This window comes from Chaetodon trifascialis, chromosome 5 (genome assembly GCF_039877785.1).
Source record: "Chaetodon trifascialis isolate fChaTrf1 chromosome 5, fChaTrf1.hap1, whole genome shotgun sequence".
NCBI classification, from domain to species: Eukaryota; Metazoa; Chordata; class Actinopteri; order Chaetodontiformes; family Chaetodontidae; genus Chaetodon; species Chaetodon trifascialis.
The window spans coordinates 14,300,161-14,324,055 of record NC_092060.1 but is presented as its reverse complement, the minus strand read 5'-3'; the positions used below and the strand labels follow the sequence as shown (position 1 = coordinate 14,324,055).

The 23,895-nt window shown below is 40.9% G+C and overlaps 4 protein-coding genes across 4 annotated transcripts; 1 reads left to right on the top strand and 3 right to left on the bottom strand.

Moving 5' to 3' along the window:
• Positions 1–3,274: 3,274 nt before the first annotated feature.
• Positions 3,275–7,308, bottom strand: LOC139331485 (uncharacterized). The gene is made up of 9 exons (XM_070962960.1): positions 7,254–7,308; positions 6,527–6,640; positions 4,744–6,420; positions 4,549–4,648; positions 4,309–4,457; positions 4,106–4,218; positions 3,931–4,020; positions 3,717–3,839; positions 3,275–3,619 (listed from the first exon to the last, which is right to left on the bottom strand). Exons 1-9 carry the CDS (start codon positions 7,306–7,308, stop codon positions 3,437–3,439), a joined length of 2,604 nt encoding a protein of 867 aa, XP_070819061.1. The 3' UTR covers positions 3,275–3,436.
• Positions 7,309–8,047: 739 nt separating this feature from the next.
• Positions 8,048–9,721, top strand: LOC139331441 (glutamine amidotransferase-like class 1 domain-containing protein 3, mitochondrial). The gene is made up of 5 exons (XM_070962909.1): positions 8,048–8,118; positions 8,495–8,607; positions 8,786–8,957; positions 9,073–9,274; positions 9,366–9,721. The coding sequence occupies exons 2-5, from the start codon at positions 8,500–8,502 to the stop codon at positions 9,556–9,558; spliced, it is 675 nt and encodes a 224-aa protein (XP_070819010.1). The 5' UTR covers positions 8,048–8,118; positions 8,495–8,499; the 3' UTR covers positions 9,559–9,721.
• A 1,316-nt stretch (positions 9,722–11,037) lies between these two features.
• On the bottom strand, positions 11,038–13,236 carry LOC139331615 (L-threonyl-[L-threonyl-carrier protein] 4-chlorinase). Its single transcript, XM_070963206.1, has 7 exons — positions 13,196–13,236; positions 12,453–12,647; positions 11,917–12,172; positions 11,740–11,831; positions 11,456–11,595; positions 11,254–11,358; positions 11,038–11,160 (listed from the first exon to the last, which is right to left on the bottom strand). Exons 2-7 carry the CDS (start codon positions 12,580–12,582, stop codon positions 11,074–11,076), a joined length of 810 nt encoding a protein of 269 aa, XP_070819307.1. The 5' UTR covers positions 12,583–12,647; positions 13,196–13,236; the 3' UTR covers positions 11,038–11,073.
• Positions 13,237–14,209: 973 nt separating this feature from the next.
• LOC139331331 (TNFAIP3-interacting protein 1) lies at positions 14,210–22,078 on the bottom strand. Its single transcript, XM_070962761.1, has 7 exons — positions 21,857–22,078; positions 18,685–18,835; positions 18,090–18,233; positions 17,728–17,856; positions 16,975–17,223; positions 16,592–16,717; positions 14,210–16,174 (listed from the first exon to the last, which is right to left on the bottom strand). The coding sequence occupies exons 1-7, from the start codon at positions 21,991–21,993 to the stop codon at positions 15,947–15,949; spliced, it is 1,164 nt and encodes a 387-aa protein (XP_070818862.1). The 5' UTR covers positions 21,994–22,078; the 3' UTR covers positions 14,210–15,946.
• Positions 22,079–23,895: the final 1,817 nt, after the last annotated feature.

The window sequence follows — 23,895 nt, the reverse complement described above, 5'->3', positions numbered from 1 at the left end:
AATATAAAGTTTGTTTCCTTAAATGCATGAACTGCACAGTCTACGCTGCTGTTCATAGATCGTTCTAAACTGTTTTACTTTGTTGAGAAAGGTGTTCTGTAATTTCCAATTATTATTACAATATCCAGTTTTTCCATGTTTTTCCACTTACATTAGACATCATCAGACACTATTTGATAAAAATATGTCATTCTTTTATTCAACACTGATCCTTTTTCATGTTTATCACCAATTCTATCGCGTTTATTTTGTCTTTGGATTACCTCTGAGTATATGATGCAAACATCACATGATGCTAACAAATAATGTGCTTAAATTTTATGTGAGCAGCCGACATGAAATTGTGAGTGTTTTTGTCAAACACATTGAACTTGACACTTTGTGCTGATTTAACAAAGTTTATAAGTATATTAACACTGATGAGAGCTGACATGAATGCCAACATATTTTTATTCCTGTGTGGTGTCATTACATCATGTAAGGTTAGAGAGTCACAAAGAACTCCTTTTTATAGGAAGAAAGTTATTTTCCTGATACATCACTCCAAGACTACTTGAAAAGTGGGGATGTCCTGTATGTGATGAGAAGGCCATATTGTTTCCTGGAAGATTTCCCCTTGTGAATCTAATCAGAACACAGAAATCTTTTATTGGCGCTAATCATTTTCCTGACACCAGACTTCCGTAACAATAAGGAAATCTACGTGAATTTTCCTTGTTGTTGTTTTTCCTTCTCAATCCTGTATTGATAAACATATCTTTGGGATTTGACCTGTGTAAATAATAAATATAGGCTCATGATGAAACAGACACCACTGCTCTTACTGAGTAACTCATCACCAGGAAGCATTTAATCAAGTGGAAAACAGTTTAAAACGCTGTTATTTTAGAGCAGTTCAAGATGTGTATGTTGACTTATTAACCCTTTCCATTCATTGATAAGGCTTTACATGATAGATAAGTTACTTAGAAAGTGTTTTTTCCATGCACTTCCTGAAGAAGGGAGAGCTCAGGCATGAGAGTGAGGCCTGGGGTGAAGTCATGCTGTGGCTTGGATGTTTGCTGGTGTTTTGGTGGCAGTGAAACTACAAAACAGTCAACAAATGTGCAAATATTTGTATGTTTTATGAGCTGACACACGTCTGCATGCAGTAAATACCCAAACTTCGTCTGATAAAATCACTGCTGTGAGAGCTTGTAGTGTGAGGCTCTGGGTGCTGATGTCTTCCACGCTGCTCCATAAGTTGTCGAGAGGTTAACAGACGACACACTGCAGGCTTCTGTTCAGACAGCCTTTGTGCAACCAGTCCCTCAGGGAGGAATTCATGACTTTTGAAAGAAAAAACCTGCACTGCCAATGATGCAGGAAATGCAGTAAGATTCAGAAAGCATTTAATGGAGCATTTATTGGCAAACAATGAGGAAACAACGTTTACCAAAGGTTTCTGCAGAAGGAAACAAGGAGTTTGAGATTTTGTTTCTTCCAGTAGCACTGGACTATATGAGTCAGATTAGTGTTGCTTGTCACCTGTTATGTCACAAATGACACATCACTACATGTCACCTGTAAAAACCAGAAATATGATTACGTGTGCTGTTTTATGTTCAATTGTATTATAGCTAAGTGCACAGTGTGATACTACTATTGTGACGGTTTTCTGGTTCTTGTGTTAATTGTTGCCAGCATGTGTGAAAAGTTATTGGAAGTGAAGCCGCAGGATTCGGCCATAAACTTCTACAGCTGATAAGAGGCAGGTGCAGAAATCCCCATCACAAAAGGTACGTGTGTTGATTGAAGGATAATTGTGCTCTGTGACATATGAGGCTATTCATAGAAATGTACGACCTGTTGTCATTCTCAGAGCATCACTGACAGTAAACCCACCCACATTAGACTTCCTGAGCAGCTGCAATCAAGCACATTCTCAGCAAGCGTTGCACAAAGCCTTCCTGCCAGAATACCTTTCTAACACATTGTTCATGTGTTAATGACGGGCCTCAACTCACACAACAGAGGACAAACGACGTTCTAAACTGTTTTACTTTGTTGAGAAAGGTGTTTTGTAATTTCCAATTATTATTACAATATCCAGTTTTTCCATATTTTTCCACTTACATTAGACATCATCAGACACTATTTGATAAACAAATGTCATTCTTTTATTCAACACTCATCTTTTTTCATGTTTATCACCAATTCTATCATCTTAATTTTGTCTTTGGATTTCCTCTGAGTATATGATGCAAACATCACATGATGGTAACACATAATGTGTGCAGCCAGTATGAGAGAGTGAGTGTTTTTGACAAACACATTGGACTTACACTTAAACTGAATATACTGTATTTGGCTATGCATCTGCTCTTTTCAATTAATTAATTTCAAATTCAAATAAGATAAGACTTTATTGATCCCACGTCGGGGAAATTCAGTTGTTACAGCCAGCAAGTATTACAAAGAGCAAGCATATTGGCATAAAGAGATCAAAATACAAAAGTGTACAGGATACAGAACAGAAAAACAGCTATGTATATGCACATTTTTACAGATTATAAAAAAATAGTAAATGGCATAAAAATCCTACTGCAACAAAAAAGTACTATTACCAATATTCTTATGAGAAGACTACTAATGTCATATGTTATATTACATTTGAGAAATACTAAGTCTATGTTTATGCACAATGCACACAGTTTATAAAAGTACTGTTGCCAATATGGATAATAGTGTTATTGCACAGTTGAGAGAAATGTACAACTTGGAAACTGCACCAGATGAAGTTGATAATGTGAGCATATATTGACAATATACATTATACACAACATACATATACATTGACGACAGTAGTGCAAAACAAAGCGGGTTATTGCCGTTTCATATTAGGCAGTGATACAATCATTAAATCACATGATCAATGACATATTAAAACAACATTGTATAAATAATTGCAGCTGCTTTTAGAAATATTTTAATGTGTATTTTATCATGAAAAGTATATACAGCACATTCATGTATTTAAAGTAATACAATTTCCAGACAAAAGGAAAGGCAATGCAAAAAATAAGAAAATATATTACATACGGCAGAAACCATACAATCATATTATTCAGTTAATCATATTAGAACTGATTAGCGTGCATTACAGTCAATGTGCATGTAATGCGTCATGAACATTTTATATCAATACAAAGTTTGTTCTTGCAAAAAACATTCAGGTAAACAGACACACATGATAAAAATATCGGTTTGGCCACAATAAAACTCCAACATATGAACAGCTTGTGTAGTTGTTCCTGCACGTGGTGCTACAAACAACAGTGAGGCAACTTTTAAATGTCCATCCGTGCGTGGATTTTTCTTTTCATAACAGACTTTTGTGTACATCTCATGTGACTTAAGGTTACATGTGGCAGCATTTTCAGGCAGTGTACTGATGCTACGACCCATTTCTGAGGACTGGACTTTGTTCAGGTGAAACTGTAGATGCCGTTGAGACTGCGCTTCCTGAACTTGTGTCGCTCTGTGTGTCTGGCAGATGCAGATCATACTCAAAAGCAGGATTCGTCTGCCCGTGCCCGTGTCGGTGTCGCCTCTGAACCTCCTCAAAGATTTGTAGAACCTTCAGTGCACCCCAAAAAAAGCAGCAGCTATAAGTCTAAACATTCACTGAACTCAAACTCTTAATTTTGAGTGAATAGAAGCAGAAGAGACATTACCTTAGATTTAGGAATGAGACCCACTCTGAAGAAACCAATATGGCCTGTTTCAATCTTTGTGCAGTCGACCACAGTGGATGCAATGTTCTCTGGGGAGGCTCCATCACATAACACTCCATCCACCTAACCAAACAAAATGCACATGTAGTTTACTGCAAAGTAATCAAAACATCAGTGCCTCTTGTGTTTAATGAAACTGACATATTGTCCTCACCTTGTTGCCCAGCTTGGCATAAACTTGGTTGTGGTGAGTTGTGTCTGCCTCGCCTGTAGGGTTGGCTGATGTTACAGCGATGGGCCCCACCTGCAAGAAAAAGGTTGTTTAATTTACTTGCCGACTAGTTTCACTCCCTTTAAGACTTGTCCTGATTGTTTTCCGCAGTCCGTACCAGATTAATGAGGTGTGTGGCCACAGCACAGTCTGGGTTTCTGATGGCAATGCTTTGTGGAGTGCCTATGTGTTTGGCAGCATCTCCTAAACCAAAGGTGTCCATCCATGGGCCTGTGTGAGACAAGAGACCAATGTGATGCTGAAACACACACAAATATGCATGTTATACATGCAAATATGCACTCACAAGTGCACACCCACCTCTGGGTATAACCATGCTAATGGAGGAGGGCCATGCAGCCTCCATGAAGTCTAGGAGCAGAGGGCTCAGCAAGTGTCGCACCGGCTGCAGCTGCTTGATGGAGGAGATCCACAGGGACATGGGTCTGTCCTGCGCCTGCTTCTTCACCCTAAAGTCAAACACAGCAATTAGAGAGTAATGAGACTGACTCAATAAATTAATGCAGATAAGTGCACACAATCACGAAAATGGAAACTCACTTGTAAGCTCGGATAACTGCTTCGGGCCTGTTGCAAGCTGCCACCAGCACATAGACTGTGTCAGTAGGCATTCCACATATGCCACCATTTTTCATGATCTCTGCAGATGGAAGATGAAGAAAAATAGCACATCAAGTATGCAAACACCTATGTGTCTTTTTTTAATCAATACTGATTTCTTTAACTGATTCTCACCTGCAATCTGCTGGACAGATGTGGCCTTGCGGGCTGGTACATGTGGACAGATATGTGTGCCTCCTCCGACCCCACTCAGCTTAATTAAAGGTTTTCCTAAGGGGATTTGGGGGGACTGGAAAGTACTGTTGAAAATGTGCGCCAGGAAGCAATAAAAACTGACGAGACCAAAGATGATGGTGACTCCTATGTCATAACCATAAGGCAGCGCACTTACTGCGTGCAGCAGGAAGCTAATAAGTATGAGCTGGAAGGTGAGGGCATAAGCAAACCAGGCGACATTTAGAAACAGCGCTGCAGCTGTCACTAAAACGTTAAACAGCATGAAGCTAATGATGCCGACAGCCAGATGAAAGCCTCTGGTTTCACCGTACAGGCCGCCATATCGTGTGAGCCCCCACACTGTCCACATCACCCCGTAGAGAATAAAAACTGTGCTCTCAAAGGTTTTACCTCGGGCGAAAGCTACTGAACCGCAGAGCAGCTGGAGCATCCCTCCAGCCACCACCACCCAGGGCAGAACCAGCACAGACAGAGGGTTTCTGTCACCAACTGTGGCTGTGATGGCAAAAGCAGCCAGCACACTGCAGGCGTGACCTAACACCTCTGCATCTGCATACTTGGAGTAGCCCAGGTGAGGTGCATGGAGCTCTTTATCATGGGCTCTGAAAGTGAGAGGTTGCATCCGGGTTACTAAAGCTTTGAAGTAGCCCTGCCCTGTGGGAATCATTGTAGTTGAGACCATATTAAATGTGGTAATTAAAAGCATGCCGGCAGAGATTACAAATATAGCTCCCTGCACACCCTGTGTGCCTCCTTGGAAAAAGCCTTGTGGCTGGGCTGCGATGGCGATACAGTAAGCTACAAAGAATAACTGGTAGAGTCCCTCCAGTAAGCTCTTCTGGCAACTGAACAGAGCCAGGACGGCGAAAAGCACAGAGAAGACAACAGGAAAGGGGACAGGGGAGTAAGGCTGAATTGAGTACAATGATAGGAAAGCACTGTAGCCCTCAGCAAATTTCAGCAGAGCGGTGAAGCCGTAGAACGTGGCAGCCAGTGTGTCCAAGGCTCGGTAGAAGAGGACACACATGGCGAGCTGGAAGACTCCAGCTGTCCACAGCCAGGGGACGTGACCGATGGAGAGCTGGGGGACCACACCTAAGAGGGGACAGGCTAGCACAGAGGCAGACAGCAAGTTCATCACCAGACCTACTGACAGTGCATCACCACAGCCCTGTTTCTGCTCTGTTTTCAGCTCAGCTTTGCTCTTCAGGCCTGTTCCTGGAGGCTCCACTTTACCGCGAGTGATGGTGGACAGCAGGCGTCCAAACCCAAAGTAAACACCCACCAGACAGACGAGAAGGTAGTTAGCAGCTGTGGCAGACTGACCAAAACCTGCCGCTGACAAACCGGCAATTTGATGGGCACATGCTAAGCTAATGCCAACGGCTAAGAGAAACAGAACTGTTTTCTTCACTATGACTGCCACGCCGCCTATGATTAGCAGGGCTAAGGTGAATGCTGCCAGGCCCGGGACCAGAGAGGATCTCAGCTCTGTGGGCTGCAGCACCCCCTGCCCCACCAAGATGTACACTAGACCTGAACCACACCACAGGGCAGAGACAGTCAGACACAGAGAGGAGAAGAGCTGGGCGTGGGACAGACTGTGACAGATACCTGAGAGAAAAAGAGGAAATAGAGAGGGGATTATGAGTTTTACACACTAATACAAATCAATCAATACTAGAAATGAGTGGATTGATATACGTTCACGAAAACCAACCTGCATAAGCTAAGAGGGCTGCAATGATGAGGAGCAGAATCCCCAGTGCAGTGTGGGGGATGAAGTCTTTTTCAGGTGAGCTGGCATAGTTGTTCACCAAAAGCAGGAGAGAACCTATAAGTCAGAACAAATCCCCATTATCTAGAGCCAACGGACTGATGACAAACTGAAAATTATTATGTTACAGCCCTTTCATTTTATCATGAAGACATTAAAATTGATTAAAAGGATGGCGTGATATTGCCTGATCTAATGGAAAGAGCAGCTGCGTAAAAGATGATTAACTGAAAAATTGTTAACTTCTTCACATGATTACATGTTTTATGTAACCAATTATTAATAATGATTTTAAGAATCGTTTTCTGATATAAGATGACTTTTTTATTTTTTCCTTTTTTTTTTTTTTTTTTTAAGTTTTTGATCGTAATTTCTGCAGTTCAAAACTTACATGATACCAGACTAGCAGGTCACTTAATTTCCAGCATATATATATGACATTTAATCATCAATAAACACAAGAACTGACTACAGTGGTTGGCCACGCGTTCAAGTTTTTTACGCGTTGGGTTTCAAAACATACAGCATAAGTTCTCACATTTTAAAACCAAAATACAGGAAATTTATTTGTAGAATAAAGAAATAAACATAATAACATAACATAAGAGAAGACAGAGACTTGTGAGTGCTCGGTACAGCTGCCGCAAATGCTTGAAAATAATAAGCTCACCTCCAGAGATGCCCAGTATGCCGACGGACACGTGCAGAGAGCGAAGCTGAGCCATACCTGATGCTGAAGTCGCGAGGCAGCGCTTTATATTGCCGCGTGTGACGTCAGCACGCAGGAGAAATCTGAGAGGAAGGGCTGCACCTTACTGGGGAAAATATACAGTCCGTCACAGAGGAGGAAAAATAGACTACTGCGATAAATGATCCCTCAAGCAGTGTGTTTAAACAGTGAGCTGACTGGGAACTTTCAGATTATGATACACACGCCTGATACACCCGTAGCCCCCAGTCATGTTTTCAAATTGTTTTTGTATTGCGCAAATACGATCATAATCTCAGTTATAATTTTGTTTATTTATGGAGCTTATGTATGTATTATGTTTATATACGAATCTTTTTCCTGCAACTGTGCTCTATAAAACGCAAACAAGGACAAGAACTGACATTCATATTGTACCTAAAGCAGCTGTTACTTATTCTCTCTAGTCATAGATTAATTCAGATACCTCTCTTTATCAAAAAATCAAAATTCAAAAATTAGAGCATGTACGTGGAAATGAAAAAAACAAAACAAAACAAAACAAAACAAAACAAAACTGAATAGTACTGAAAACTTCCGTCATTACATCACTTTTGTTAACCAATAACTAAATTATCTCTCGGAGTGATTCGGCAATTAATCCCAGTAGAGTTCCTGGTTAGCCTTAAGGTGATGTCAGTGTTTTGAGCAGGAGGTTGTGGCAGGAGGAGGAGACAGAGAGGCGGGCAGGACTATAAAGACAGCTCCTCAGTTTACAGCCAGCACACCGCTGCTGAACACGTCCTTCGCACACAGTGTAAAGCCAGGCCAGCGATCTATAGACAAGGTGAGATCCACCCACACCGTCTGCTCTCCTTTTAATCAGACTGAACTAATGATTCTTCTTGACATTCCAGGAACGAGCACATGTTGATTTTAGACTATAATGTTTTATTAAATGCAAAGTAGCACTGCGGACAAACACTTCCTGTAACTGGTGGTTGCTGGTGTCAGATGTGTTACCTGGCAGCAGCAGCTCTCTGGTCACCTGGCTCTGTGAATCTTTTACAGTTGGTAAACATGGGCAACAGGTGGCTCAGGAGCAGCGCTCTGCATATGTGATCCAGGATAACTGTGATATGATATCAAATTAAAGGATAGTTGAGTAGTCTAGATATCTCCACAGCCTTTACAAACCTATGTGCTTTATGTGTGCTTCACAGAAACCATGGTGAAGCGTGTTGCAGTTATTCTCTCTGGCTGTGGAGTCTATGATGGCACAGAGGTCCATGAGGCCTCCGCTGTCCTTGTTCATCTGAGTCGGGCTGAAGCAAAAGTAAGAGAAATAAACGCAACACAGTGTATTTATCTGTGATCAAACTTCTGTGTCCAGTCCTATTTAGAGGGACGTTCACATCTGTGTTTCTGTGCATTTATTTAGCTATACAAGAGCATTGTCATAATACAACACAGAGGCCAATTTGATAAAGAAAGCTTTATATGTTTCGTTTCAGGTGCAGATGTTTGCTCTGAATGCAGATCAGATGCATGTTGTAAATCACTGTGAGGGGAAACCCACAGAGGAGAAAAGAAACGTGCTGCAGGAAAGCGCTCGCATCGCCAGGGGAGACGTGACTGACCTGGCCAAGCTAGATGTTTCAGCATTTGATGCCGTCATCATCCCAGGTTAGGCTTGCCCAGCCATAAATAAATGAGCAGGGAGAAATAGAGTAAAATGTTTCACATCTCTTTCTGTTTTTTTTTTTTTTTTCACCTCCACTTTCCATGTGTTTTCATCCAGGGGGCTTCGGTGTGGCTAAGAACCTGAGTGACTGGGCAGTGAAGAATAAGGACTGCACCATCCAGCCACATGTAGAGAAGCTCATCAAGGCTTTCCACAAAGCCGGAAAGCCGCTGGGCATGTGCTGCATCTCTCCCATCCTCGCTGCCAAAATCCTGCCCGGCTGTGAGCTCACCGTGGGCCAGGACAAAGAGTGTGAAATGTGTGTGAAATAGTTTGCCATCATCAGATGTCTATGGTTGCAAGTAAATCTCAATATGCAGCGCTAACCTTCCCTCTCTGTTGGTCTTCAGGTGGCCGTATGCTCAGACAGCAGGCGCTGTGAAGGAGATGGGCTGCAAACACATCAACACGGATGTGCAGAAAGCACACGTTGATGTCAAAAATAAGCTGGTCACCACTTGCGCGTTCATGTGCAATGCACCGATTCATCAAGTTTTTGATGGAATAGGAGTCATGGTTAAGGAGACACTGAAACTAGCTTAAGAAGTCTCTAATCACACACTGAGTATTTATTTACTTTAAAACAAGTTGTGATTTCTGTGTAAGTGTGGCATTTATATCAAGTTAGAACACTTAGTTTTCAGCATTCATCTGATGTTATGTCCTTGCTGTGTTGTTTGAAGATTTTCAATAAAAGATACACGACAAATTACAGTTTTTCTGTTTCCTTTTGTAAAAAAAAAAATCCAATGAAAATCACAGAAAATCCACAACATGAATGCAGTTCTAATATTGTCAAATTCTCATATATGCTGTATATGGTGGTTTGTTTTTTTGTTTTTTACCTAACATGGTGGAGACAGTGGTCATGATGCAGAGCAGATGAGTCTTAAGATCACTGAAATGTCTCATTCGGCCAAGTTTCAAGACCTTTTCTAGGCTGTATGTTAACAAACTAAGACCCAGCAAGGAGATGCATGTGACAGGGCAATTGCCCTTTTTAACCACAGGACTCATACATGACTTAATGTTTAGGGGATTTCAAAATCTACATTTGGAACAGCACCACTTTTCTGTTAGGGTTAGGCTTGTTTGCTAGTTTATTTGCAAAAACCCACAATCTTTGAAATGGTAGTTCAAGTACGGTTGTAGCTTCTGGTATTGTTAAAATGTTTCCTCCATATTTCTGAAATCCTCTTCCCCAAGAGAATCAGTATGACTGTAGCTCAGATCAGAAAAATTAGTCTTTTAAATTGTTAAAGGTAACTTTTATACAATACATTGTGCTACATTTGGACAACTTTTTTGCATTAAATATACAAAAAGGCAAACTTGAAATTTGCTTTGTGTAAGAGCACTTTTATTGAGGCTGCTCTGAATTTATGACAGTTGAGTGAATCATGGATGTAATACGGTAAAGTGATTACAATAAAACATTCAAATAATTGTGATTTTATACAGACGGACAGGAGTTTTTAGCAAGTTATAACACTTGTTTCTTCATTTGATGTTGTATTTCAACTGGCTCTTTTCATTTTCAACAAAGGTTACTCTGCAAATTGCTGTCTGTAGAGTTAAGTAATTAACTCCTAATCAACTTCATGAACTCTTTTATGTGCAGATATCTTACAGATTTCATATCAGAAGAAGCTGTTAGTGCTTCAGTGACTGAAGTGTTCATATCATATTTCAATTTTTCATTAAGTTACCATTTGTAAAGTTATAGAAGTCCCAGATAATTAGCTAAATTTAAGCAAACTGGGTAAACAGAAAAACTGAGACTCATCAGATTATTTTGACAGTTTATTTCAAAACAGTTTAAAACTGTGCAGTCACATCTATTTGTGGCACATTACAATGTCCACACACTTTTAACATTAAAAGAACATTTTATTAATCATTTATCCACAGTTGAGACATTTCAATACAGTATAGCACAGAAATTTACACCTATTTCTGATAAAATTATAGTATTCATAACATAGAGTACATATTTGACCTAAATAAGAAATATCCCTGGGAAAGAGCAGAAGCAACTTTGCAGAGTGAAGGAAGTATTCATGTGGTTTTGCTGGAGAAATGATTGAAGTCATCAGCTCCACAGGCCAACTCTGTCGCATGGAATTTCCTGGGACGATCAGGATCCTACAGAGAGAATCAGGATCAATATGGAGCAAGTCTGAAACTATGAAATTATAACCTGCATAAAATAAATAAAGACATTCAGGTTTGTCTTACCTGTATGGGGTATGCACAGGTGGGAACATAGCGGATCACGAACCCACAGCGCCTCTTCTGGGATGTGTTGGGATCACTGGCATGGACAAGGAGTCCATCATGAATCTATTAACACAAGAGCAAAATCCTAATTAACTCACCCTGCATTGCACTCAAACATATTCATAACACCTGTCATGATTAACAAAAAAAAAGAACTCACAGACATCTGGCCGGCTAACAGAGGACAAAGCATAGCTTTGTCTGCCTGCACCATCTCCTCTGGGATCTCCTGATTGACTGACAGCATGTTTCCAGGGCGGATGGCTTGGTGATGCTCTAACATGCCAGCGCAGTGGCTACCTACAGGACAAAAAAGTCCAATATGTAATGAGTCAAGAAAAGCTTTTCATGGAGATAGATCTACTTTTATTCAGGTGAGCTCTAACCAGGACAGTGGCTAAAGGCATAAACTTGCAGGAAAAGAAAAACGAATCGCTGAGGTACCTGGGATTACCCGAAGCGCGCCGTTCTCTTCCAGTGAGTCGTCAAAAGCGAGCCACACAGAGAGAACAGGGCCACCAGCAATACCCCAATACCTGCAAACAAAAGAATTAAGTGAGACAAAACTGAAGCAAAGAAAAACAAAAGCTTTCAGCAGCTTTTCATTGCGTGTGAATTTACCTCATATCCTGGTGCCAGGCCACATATGGAAGTCCATTCTCTCCACCATTCCCATCAGCTTTTGTTTCTCCTTCATTCTCCTGGATGTCAGGCTTGAGTGCCGGGTATTTACAGATGAAGCGGGAGTCCAGCAGGATGACGTCAGGGCCCAGAATGGCCTTGACCACTTGTAAGATTTGAGAATGTCTGGTCAGGTTCCTCACCCACGGGTACTGAAGGTGAACATTGTGGAGGCTGTACTGGGTGTACGCTTCACCTGGAAATATGCAAACACATAATATAGACCCATTCACTGACAAAGGATCCTGTTTCATTAGGTTTTAAGTGGAACTAAAAGAAAGATGGCCAAAAAAAGGCAAGTGAACATTAATTTTGATTACTACAATATACACACACCCAACCACTTTCCTGATAACCAAACTGGATCTAATTAATTATGATTTTCAATTACTTCTGCATGCTCTCCCTTTTTCTGACTAGCTCCTGTCCCTTGTCATCCTTTCCCTCATCATCCTCCATTTTCCAGAGGCACTTACCAAATTCCCTCTCCAGCTCAGAAAAGGCGTGCCTGGCCTCCCTCAGCTCCGTCTCGTTCAACACAGGCAGCGCTGAGAGGAAGCCCTGCTGGTTGTAGGTCTCTTGCACTTTATCCATGGCTGTAATCATCTCCACTAGACTGCTTCACTGCTGACGTCTCAGGCCTTCTGCTTCCAAACTGTATAAAGTACGAACTGTTCGTGGTGGAAGTTAGGGGGGAGACAGAGAGAGAGCAAGTGTCATTAAAATATATTCTAAGACTGTGTTTTCCATCTAGTTGAATTTTGGTTGTTTGTGCAGGCATAAAAAGAAGGCATGCTCTGCCCACCTCACCTGATGGGGAAAACATCTAACCACATTTAGGTGGGTCACACTGAGCACCACCTTGTTCCACCTGCCCTATAAGACCAATATAACCCTGGTGACTACACCTCAGTGCCTGTCTGAACCAGTCTACTGTCCACGTCAGGGTCTCTTTATTAAGATATGAGATCTGTTGACTAAAACAGGTCAAGAAAAGAGCAGTTCACTCATCAAAACCTCAGTGAAAAATCTATTAAATTCCTGCATTCATAATCTATTCAATTAAAAGAAATATACAAAGCACAGTAAAATGGAAGAATGAAATAACATGTATCTAGTCCAGGTCTTGTTGCATCTAATTACTTAATGAATAGTATTGTTGGTAGTTTAAACTCTGTAAAGTGAACTCAACAGTTGCAGCATTATATTGTCTTCATACCTGTCTGCTGTTCAGCCTTGTCCTCTCTCAGTGAGTCTGGGCTCTGGATACTGTCAAGTCCTTCTGTGGCACAGATTATATAGTGTTCAGATCACCTCCTGGAAACTCCACATCGTTTGTCGGCATCTTACAGTATCCCGAAATCATGTGACGTGATTTCACAATTCTAAAGGAAACTGTATTACAGGCAAAGCCTGAGGATCAATTGTGCGTGCTGTCATCCATTGTTGTGCAGTCCAGGTGTGGTGGGGAATTTTTCTTCTAAAGTAAAGTGACACCATCTTAGGAACTGCATTCCGGGCTTGTCTTATCTCCACTGACATGACAATTATTATGTTTTACAACCAGGAAACAGACACTCAATGATTTCTTGACCTGAGGGCTATTTTTGGCGCTGTCATTTCATCTTGAAATTGGTCCACACTGATGTGACAGAAACATTTTTAGTCCACAGGAACTCATTAGAACTCAGAGTTTGCTGTCATCACAACCTCATATTCACCGTTCCTACTCAGGAACTAGTGAAGGAATGATGACTGATGCGTGAGTGTGTGAACACGGCTGAGACAAGGATGAATAACAGAAGAAAAAGTCAATTCACATGACATTCTGGCCATCTTCTTCTAACTGTTATCGTAATTATTGTTCTGTGGATTATAAAATCACTGTGACTATTATTTCAAATCAGTTTATGTTTTTGTATGTATTTTATATATATATATATATACATTATACGTATATTAAAAAACATTAGATATCAGGGTTTCTACAGCTTGTAAGACAAAAATTCGACCACTTTTCAAGTGCTTCCAAACTCTCAAAGCCTTTATCGTCTAAGTTGTTGAATGCAATTGCAAAAAATAAAGTTTACAGAATTCCTTTATACCCTCAGCAATCAATATGTATTGTCACTTTGTTTATTTTACCAGCTGTTCACATTAACTCTGATCATATGTTTTGATCATGATTATTCAATGCGTACTAATTTCAACACCAGGTAACATCAAGTAAATATAATGAGGAGGCATTTTTATTTCAAATATTCAAAGATTTTTGGTTAATGGGAGTGACTTGAAAATGAAGCATTTTTCATGGAGCATATTCAAAATCAAGCATATTCCCAAACTTGAAACCGTAATTTTCAAACTTACAATACTTTCTGCGAACCCTTTTTGTACAGACAAATGTGTGTGTCTTTCTGCGTGAGTGGTACAAAAAGTAAATAAACGGTTAGTCGCAATAAACAGGGTCAGAAGGAGAACTGAACCTTACATTTTATTCAGTAAAAAAAAATCAAGGCCTTCCAGTATTTCCTTTGGATTCTCTCACTGACTGAACAAAGTAATGAAAATACAGGCACTCTTTGTTATGCTTGAGCACCGCAATACTTTTGCCCTAAAATGACTGAAAAAAATAAAATAAAATAAAATCCAGGAGTGAGAAAACCTATAAAAACCTTCACTCGCTCTCTTGAGCTACAATGAAAAATACATAACCTTCTGATTTCCTTCAAACTAATCACTTTCATACAGTCACTTATTATCTCTGTCTACTTATTGACCAGGTGATTTTATTTAGTTTTATTAGTGAGAAAGGATGAGACTTCACCACGTAAACAAGTTGTCAGCTTCCTTCTTAGAAAACTGTGGGAGTCAAGTTTGAGGAAACCACAGAAGTGGTTGGTGACTGGAAACATGTGGCCCTGCATCCTCCTGTGCTCATTTGTTGATTAATCACCCCGCTGCGCTTCATGTCATTCTCATTTTACACTGTGTGAATATATGTGGGTGTGTGTCTGTGTGTTAGATTGCCAAGGTTGCTTGGAAAATAATTCACAGAAGAAACCCCAGATAACCTAGTGGCCACCTTTTATTGTCTGATGATTTGTGTCAGTGGTTTCAGCTCAGATCTGAACCAGTGACCGGGAAGGATGAGGAAACATTAACACAGTAGCACTCTCCAGACACAGTCGAGCGATCCTTAATAGCTGTCTGGGTGGGGGACACCCACTCAAGTGCAACTTCCTCGTTTGAATTCCTGATGTGATTGCAAACACTTTTTGTTGAGATTCATCATGCAGTCGACTCTTTTAATGAGCCTCGACATTCTGAGAAGCAATTACTTTACGGGCTTCAAAGTAATGCAGCACATAGAGAAGAAATAATTAAACAATCATCATTGACAAGTTGACAGCTGTGGTTAAGCTCTACTGTCACAAAGACACTGAAGCAGGTGGAAAACCACAAGCATGCTTAGCTTGTACACTTTATTTATCTTATTACTTTGACTACTTATAGTTTTTAATGTCTGATAATAATCAGAGTAAGCAAAAACAACAAACTTTAGACAAAGAGCTATATTAGATATATTAAATATGTATAGATACAAAATTTGCTAAATGCTTCTGTAAAGTAATACACAGAAAAAACAATGCAGACTATAATCTACAATTCATGTGTAACCTTTCTTTATGAAGAAGGGTAACGAGCAGAACGCTGAGAGAGCAAATAGTGCATTTGACTCCAGATTTGCTCACAGGCTATTTCAGTTATTTTTGTCAACATTAATCAGATAAAAGTGCTGTTAGTGAGTGTGACAGAGTGCTAAAATTGCATATGGAGCCCAATTTTACTCACAAATTCTGTGAGTGTTGCTTCTCCAGATGAACGAGTTTCATTTTAATGTCACATTTAAAACCTAATGTTATTGTGTGTGATCCAGTTATTTTTATTTCCTTCTTTCTTTCTTCCCTCAGTCTGACTCTTTGTCCCTGCCAGAGTGCTTGGGGCAGAGTGGGTGGTGCTGACTTCTTTTCTCTCCACTTTGTGTCCTCTTGTCTCCCCCTGGTGGCTGCTGCTCATTATTGCAGCGGTGGATAAGCACAGGGTCCTTGTTGGGAGGCGTTTTCTTCAACAACAGCCTCTGCAGCATCTGTTTGTCAGACCGCTCCCGTCGGAAATCATCTTCATAAACCTTGAGCTGCAGCGACGTCAGAACCACAGACAGCAAAATTAGGGAAAAGGCGTTTTCAGTGACAAACACACTGTTAGGACATTCAGAGAGCAGCTCATCCCCACATTTTGTCAGAAAGGGTTATTTTATATCCTAGGGGGATATGTGGAGCTGTGAAAATATCTCATTGAGACCTTTGCTTTATTTTCATTTTAGATCACAGTATGTTTAAACTGCTGCTGCTCTACATATTTATCTTTTACTTTCCACCAATCCAGCAAGACACTGAAGTGTCTAGTTTGACACGATTAACAAAATAATCACAGCACGGCATGAATTCTCAGTTGCCAAAGCACATCATCTTTTTTTTTTAATCTAAGTGTGAATGTGTGATTTTGTGTGTGCTGTTGTGTGTGTGTGTGGTACAGACAAATAAAACACTACCTGCTCCTGCAGTAGTGCCACCTGTTGGCGCATCTCCTCCCTCTTCTTCCTCAGCCTGCGGTTCTCCTGCAGTGTGTGCTTGTGGTCGTTATGCTCTGTCTCATATTCTGCTTCATAAATCTGGGTCTGCTCACATAAGAAATCAATATGGCAGTGAGCCAATCTCAAAGCCATATCTTGTGAAATGCAGATACCTCTTATTGCATAGTGAACACATTAGAGAACAGCACAGAGCCACCACTTGGTGGTGCAGTTCACCATCTAATTCAAATTTAAGCATTAAGCAAATCTTCCCCTGGCAACAGTGAGTTGACATCAGTGCTGCTCTCCTCACATCTGAAATGAGAATATTTTTTGATGCTCTGCTGAAGAGAGCAGCCCACCTGACATCTCAGTGCCTCCAGCTGCTCCTTTAGATCCTGTACTTCTTGCCGGGAGTCTCCCAGTGCTCCTGGTGGGGTACTGCTGCTCTGGCTTTTTCTCTGCCGCCCTGCCTCTGGGCAGGAAGGAGCCGGGAAAGAGGAGGATGAGGGGTTGTACCCAGAGATGTGACTGGGTGACAGGTTGGGACCTCCAGGATGATTAGTGGTGGGGCATGACACAGGAGTGTGTATCACGGCACTGAAGCTGCCCTTTAGTAAAGACATAAGACAAATTGATGAGGGATACTGACAATCAGAGAATACTGACAGAGATACAAGAACAAGCCTGAATTGTTGTGATTCTGTGTAAAACATAAATAAAAGAAGAATGCAATCATTTGCAAACAAACTGTTTACTGACAACAGTTTTACAATATGTTCCTGAGCTCGTGTAGTAATCTCCTTTATACAATCATGTGTTCACAAAGTGGTGAACCTCGCTCCATCCTTGCTTGTGAGTGACTGAGCCTTTCCAGGATCTCCCTTTCATACCCGATCATGATACTATCACCTGTTACCAGTGAAACAGGTGTTTTTGGAGCATTCCACAACTTTCTCAGTCAATAGTTGCTCCTGTCCAAATCTTTACAAAACCCCGTCAGTTAATGAGGTCAAACATTAAACATACTGTCTTTGTGCTGTTTTTAGTTGAGTATATGTCAAACAGGATTAGTAACTAATCAGTTGCACAGACAGGTGACAGACAATAATAACCTGTTTGGCAGGTGTGCAGTCTTTGTCTGGGTGGTGCATCGTGCTCTCCAGCAGTCGGATGTATTCTTGCAGCTCCTGGTTCTTCTTCAGCTCCTGCATCAGCGCCTGTTCATAGTACTCCTTTGCACTCTGCAACCCCCAAAATAACAGTAAACCTCACACATGTAAACCACATCTACTACCCACCACCATCTACCTGCCACACCACAGCCCACAGTTTAGGAATCCCCCCATATACTGTATCTACGCCCACATATCAGCGTTCACAACAGTGCGATGAACTTTATGTGTGTGGCTTTATGTTCAGTTGTGTGGGAACAGTTCCACTTCCCACACGTGAGGCTGAAGTTTTATGTGTTTACCTGTTGGTGCTCAACTTTCAGCAGCAATCTGCCATTGAGCTGTTTGATGGCAGTGTTCTCCAGCTCCAAAGCCTCCATTCTGTGCTGCAGACTCAGTGTGGCACTGCGGTACACCTGGTCCCAGTCCTCATTCAGCTTCATCAGCTGTAACACACCATCTTGTCATATAATCATCAGTGCTGTGGCCTCTACTCTGGCCATCGACAACATCCTGCATGTCATCACTGCTGCCGCCTCCGTCTGTCTGTCCCCACAACAACATGAGCGTCCGGAAGTGATTTTAGGTCGGTGAGGTAAGACTCCTCACTCTTCACTCTCTACTTGTGCGCTCTCTAAATACATGGCAGCTTACAGCAGTTGAGGGAATCATTTTCCCATGTCTCTTTGTCTTTTTATTGAACAGCATCTAATTAAAATCAAGAAGCGAAGGTTGGATAATTGTGAAAAATGTAACTTTAATGATGATTCCTCACAGCTTAGCAGCAGTTTTCACACAACGCCCACAGTCCTCCTCTGGTTTTCAGAGAGAACTAAATGTAATTGCCAACATCAGCAATACAAACGTGGCCCTGCAGAGAATCTGCACCAGTTGTACCTCTTTGTTGACTCTGCGGAGCTCGGTGTTCTTGTTGAGCAGCAGCAGTTTCTCCTGGTCGGTGGAGGTGACGGTCATACTTTCAGTGATTAGAGTGACCTGCTCCTCTGTGGACAGCAGCCTGTCGCCCACGGGACTCACATCCTCTGTCCTGAACACACAAAAACACACAGATACAGTATACCCATGCACAGATAGACAGAGAATATGTGCCATAAATATAGTCATGATGAAGAACATTAGCAGAGGATTTCCATTAATAAGCAAACACATGGTGCACACAAAAGAACGTCAGAGTACTTTTGAACACCCACTCGCATAGAGTGCACTTACAGAGAACTGAATCGGGGCTATTATGCACACCCACGCACACACATGCATGCACAGCCACATTATGTACTCAAGACACTCAGACACACACAGAGTGGTGCACACCGTATCTCTGCATCCACATTCCAAGCCAATCAAAATCTCTGTTTACTATCAAATGTGTTTGCATATCGATAGCCTCTGGAGACAATGTGGGTGATGATCCCTGGAAAATGTTGATTTCTACTGAGCCATTTGGAGAAAAATATTTGCAAAGATTAATTAGCCAAACTAGCTTTCTTCGCAGCAGTTCTGCTGTGAGGTCTAAAATGAATGGCTGATAGGCAGGCAGCAGAGATCTAAAGGCCAGGGGGAATCTGCTCACGGAAGAACACACAACTCTGCATGTAGCCCCCAGGGCTTATTCACACAAACATACTGCAGAACCACTGTAACCTGAGAGAGCTGTGTACTATAAAGAATCACAATCTGCGATCACCTCTCAACCCCCTGAAGGCTACACTCCCCCACAAACACATGCTTTCATCCACTTACTGTACGCACGGTGTCCTGCTATGTGAAAACCAGTATTACACCATTTGAGAGTGCTGTATTGCCAGGTCAAGGCAGTACAAATAGGAAGATGCAGGTTTATTTTAATGCTAAAATGATATATGAAAAGTTCATTTTTTGTCATATATTCCTGACAAGCTATTGATGCTCTATGAAATCTTTTTACAGTCAGGTTTATTTGTTCACAACGTATAGTCCCTCGGGTGATCATGGAAATATGAAAATATGGAATATGAGACTTTGTTCTCTCAGGCTTAAAGGAAAAGTTTTTAAGGAAAAATGATGATTTGCATATTTAAATAAGAGAGTTAAATGAGAAGATTTGTACCGCTCTCTTGCCTGTGTGTTCAATGTAAGTCTACAGCCAGCAGCGGGTTGACTTAGTTTAGCATAAAGCAGGAAATAGGGGGGAACAGCTAAACTGGCTCAAACAAAAATCAACCAATAAACAAACAAAAACCCCCAAACAAGTTGTGGTTTTACAGGGGATTATGTGTGGGACTATTTTTTGGTTGGTAGCAGTGTGTTGCTGGAGTTTTTGCTCAATGCCTGGCAACCTTACAGTGACAACCCCCCGTAAAATCACAAAATACAGTTTGATTTTTTAAGTTTTAATAATTAGTATACAAAAGGTCAGTTATTCAGTGGTGATATTCTGATAGGTGGATTTTGGGACCTTTGGCCAGAGCCAGGCTCTCTGTTTCCCTCTTTATGCTGAACAAGCTGGCTGCTAGCTGTAGCTTCATATCTTTTATGTACAGGCATGAGAGCACTATCAATCTTATTATCTAACCTGACTTATTTCTTTAAGAAGACTTCTCAAAGGCTCTGAATAACTCTTGTTATCAAGCTCAAAACAAGGGCATTTCACTACTTTCCTGAAGGTCCTGAAGGTGACATTTTTAGAAAGGATATTGTACTAAAGTAAGATTATATTACCCACAAAATACATTGCTATTTTACATACAGATACAGATTTACAAGATACATTGCAAACCCACATGGGCTCATCAGATAATCAAAAAGGGCCATTACATGAAAGGAAAGAGTCAAAATATTTGTCTAAATCAACATTCTGTACCATCTGTCATTCCTCTGGGTTCAACAAGGCAGGAAAGAGCTTTAGTGAAGGCAGTTTGTGGCCACTAATGAGTGAATCATCCACACAGAACCAACAGTTCTGCAGTTTGGGAAGTGTAGGATGAAGGCAGAAGCTGAAACAGATGAAATTGAATCTAATTTTAGTGGCCAGTATGAGCACAAAATGCTACCATACCCATGTCCAATACCCTGTCTTGGCAAGTCAGCACTGTGTATTCAGCCGTCCTGTTGGGACCAAACCATGCTCCACGTCTCCCCCCGATCCAGAGCCTTTTCTCTTTCAGCTTCTCTGACAGTCGATACACACTGTGTGACCCACTTTCACAAAGTTTTCAATCCGTCTTGGAAGGACACCAAATGCCACTGCTTCCCGCAGCAATATGGTAATTCACTTCCATGGCATATGATAAAGAGGGAGATAATATCTTTCCTTCTTGCTGGTGGCAACCCTGACAAATATCACTCTAGATTTGTCTCTGTGTGCAACCGGGCTATGGCTACAGTCAAATCCCCTTACAGAGGAGAGAAGTGTGGACTTTCAACATGGTTACTGTTAAGGCAGACAAGTCATTTCTGTAGGTAGTGTAGTGACGCCGTTCACCAAGTGCACCCACGTCAAGAACCATGACTGTTCATCACTTGTATACAAAAGAAGTGAATATATACGTACAAAACCTATTTCATTTCTATTTATAAGTGTTTTCTAACAGCATCATAAAGTCTCAGTGTTGTGAAACAATGAACTGAAGCCTACATCTTTATGACCTCATGGGAAACTCCACAGTCTCTCTCTTTGTTGCTCTGATCATTGAAATGAAATTCTTCATTTAACTGTCTGAGCATCTCCGACATGGTGGTATGAAATTAAGAAAAATAACTTATATATTTCCTAGGTCTCAGCTAGAATTTAATAGATTAATCAGACAATAAAAATGCCGGATTAGTCCCAAACTCTATGAGAAGAAAGCTTGGGAGGAAGCTTGGTCAAACATCTGGCAGACAGTTACAAGAATCACTGGATTACAATATAATACAACAGCCCTACAATAAATATTTTCGTATTACTAAACATGCGTTGACACTCTTCATGGGATCACTGGAGGACTTACATATTGTATCTTGAAAGATTGCTATCATGTGTTCCTGTTTTTGTGTCCAGCCCTGGCTGTGGAAATGTGGACATACACACCATAATTCTTGAGTCGATTTGTGTTCCTGTTGATTCTCAGGGAGGCTGCTGTCATTCTTTGGTGAAGTATCTTTCTGTGTTCCTGCTGCTGATGATAATGATGAGCAAGATGACAAAGACAGCACATCTCCATCCATCACGGATCAAATCTTCATAAAGTGCGAAAGGAAGTTAAAACGCTGCGAAGCACACAGGGCGAAGTTTCTCTTCCTAAAGTCTGCGCCAAGCATGTGGTGGAGAGTAAATAGTGTCGTCAGTATTGATACGTAGCAAAAGAGGAAGTAGCCGGGAGCCACATGATGCTAAGTTATGAGAATAGGAAGTGACACTGACAACTGTTTCGGCTTTATGTCGAAGAGGGTCAGTCCCATTGTGGTGAAAGGCTGAAATGTATTGTACCTTACACAGTCTGACTGTACAGTACTCAGAATGATTACTGAGTTGACACATTGTTCTGATTTGACATCATTTGGAAAATCTAGGAAACCCCACTCACTGTGTGTGTGTGTGTGTGTGTACGTGTGTGGCCATGTATTACTCATGTTGTGGGGATTCGCCCTCCTTATGGGGACAAAATGCAAATTTTAGGGTGAAGACTTGTTACGGTTAGGCAAATTGTGATTATGGTAAGTTTCAAAGAAATGAATGTAAGTCTGTGTAATGTCCCAAAATTAACAGAAACACGGTTGTGTGTGTGTGTGTGTGTGTGTGTGTGTGTGTGTGTGTGTGTGTGTGTGTGTGTGTGTTGTGAGTGTGCCATGAGACTGTTACCTGTTGAGCTGTTATGTCTTTAAATGAGCAATTCATGCAGGAGCGGGAGAGCTTAATAGATATGCATAATTTTTGCATGATTATATATTGCAGGACATGTAATTGATAATAATGGTTATGCATACATTTATTCATGACAAATAATGATAGGGTCAGGCCAATTGCATTCATCAGTCTGCTCATTACTGGGATTGAGGGAAGTGGGCTGCAGCAGGTTAATTGGGAAATCACATGTTCATCCAAGGAACAATCAAGTAAATTAAAGGATTTTTGTTAATTATGCTCTCTTAGTCAGGCTAAGCTGTCTTTTATTAACGCTAAGAAAATTAATTTACTGACCTCGTTTGCTACACACTCTCCTCCCCCGACTGAGTACAATGGCAAAAAGATGAGCTGCAGTTCAGTGGCTCAGATGTAAATATCCTGCTCTCTCTCATAGTCTATGTTCAGAGTTCAAGGGTAAATAGAAACAAATCTCCCACACCTTTATCAGCGAAACTTGTCAGCATCACTGCAGTATGTCCTTTTCACTGGGAACCTGCAGGCAGTATTCTGTCAAGTCAATTTTATTTATATAGCCTGATACCACAGATCACAGTCTGCCTCTGGGGGCTTTACAATCTGTACAGCATATATACTTAATGAGATAAGAACAGATAGAGATTTTTAAAAGGTGTGTGGTACACAAAAATGGAGTTAGATTACATTAGTTACATTTACATACAGGATAAATTTCAGGCTTGTTTTTCTATTTATTCAGTGAAATTTTGCAAGTTTAACTGTTACTTTAAAGTATATAGACGTACATAAACTGTAATGATGTAATTATTATTTTTTTGTTTGTTTTATGAACATATCTACGTTACTAGAAGACGCATTGTTATATTTTTGATGCATGTGTGTATAGTGTCTTATAATCCCAAGTAGGATGGCTGAAAGGTTTGTCATGACAAAACTGAAGTCTGCAGCTATGCTAGCAGCTCTGTAAAGCTGCGCTTAAGCACAGTGGTGGTTTGAGCTAAATGCTAACATCATTATGTAAACATGCTCCGAGCGACAATGCTAACATACTGATGTTTACCACATGTCTTGCCACCTTAGTTTAGCATGTTAGTGTACTAATTCTAAACAGCTCTTAACAAAAGTACAACTGAGGTTGTACTTTGTGCCTTTTTAACTTTTAACAGAAACAAATTAATTGCTTCTATTAAATTACTGCCCCTGGTTCCTCAGTTTTGACAACAACAGTAAATTATTGCAAACAGCTT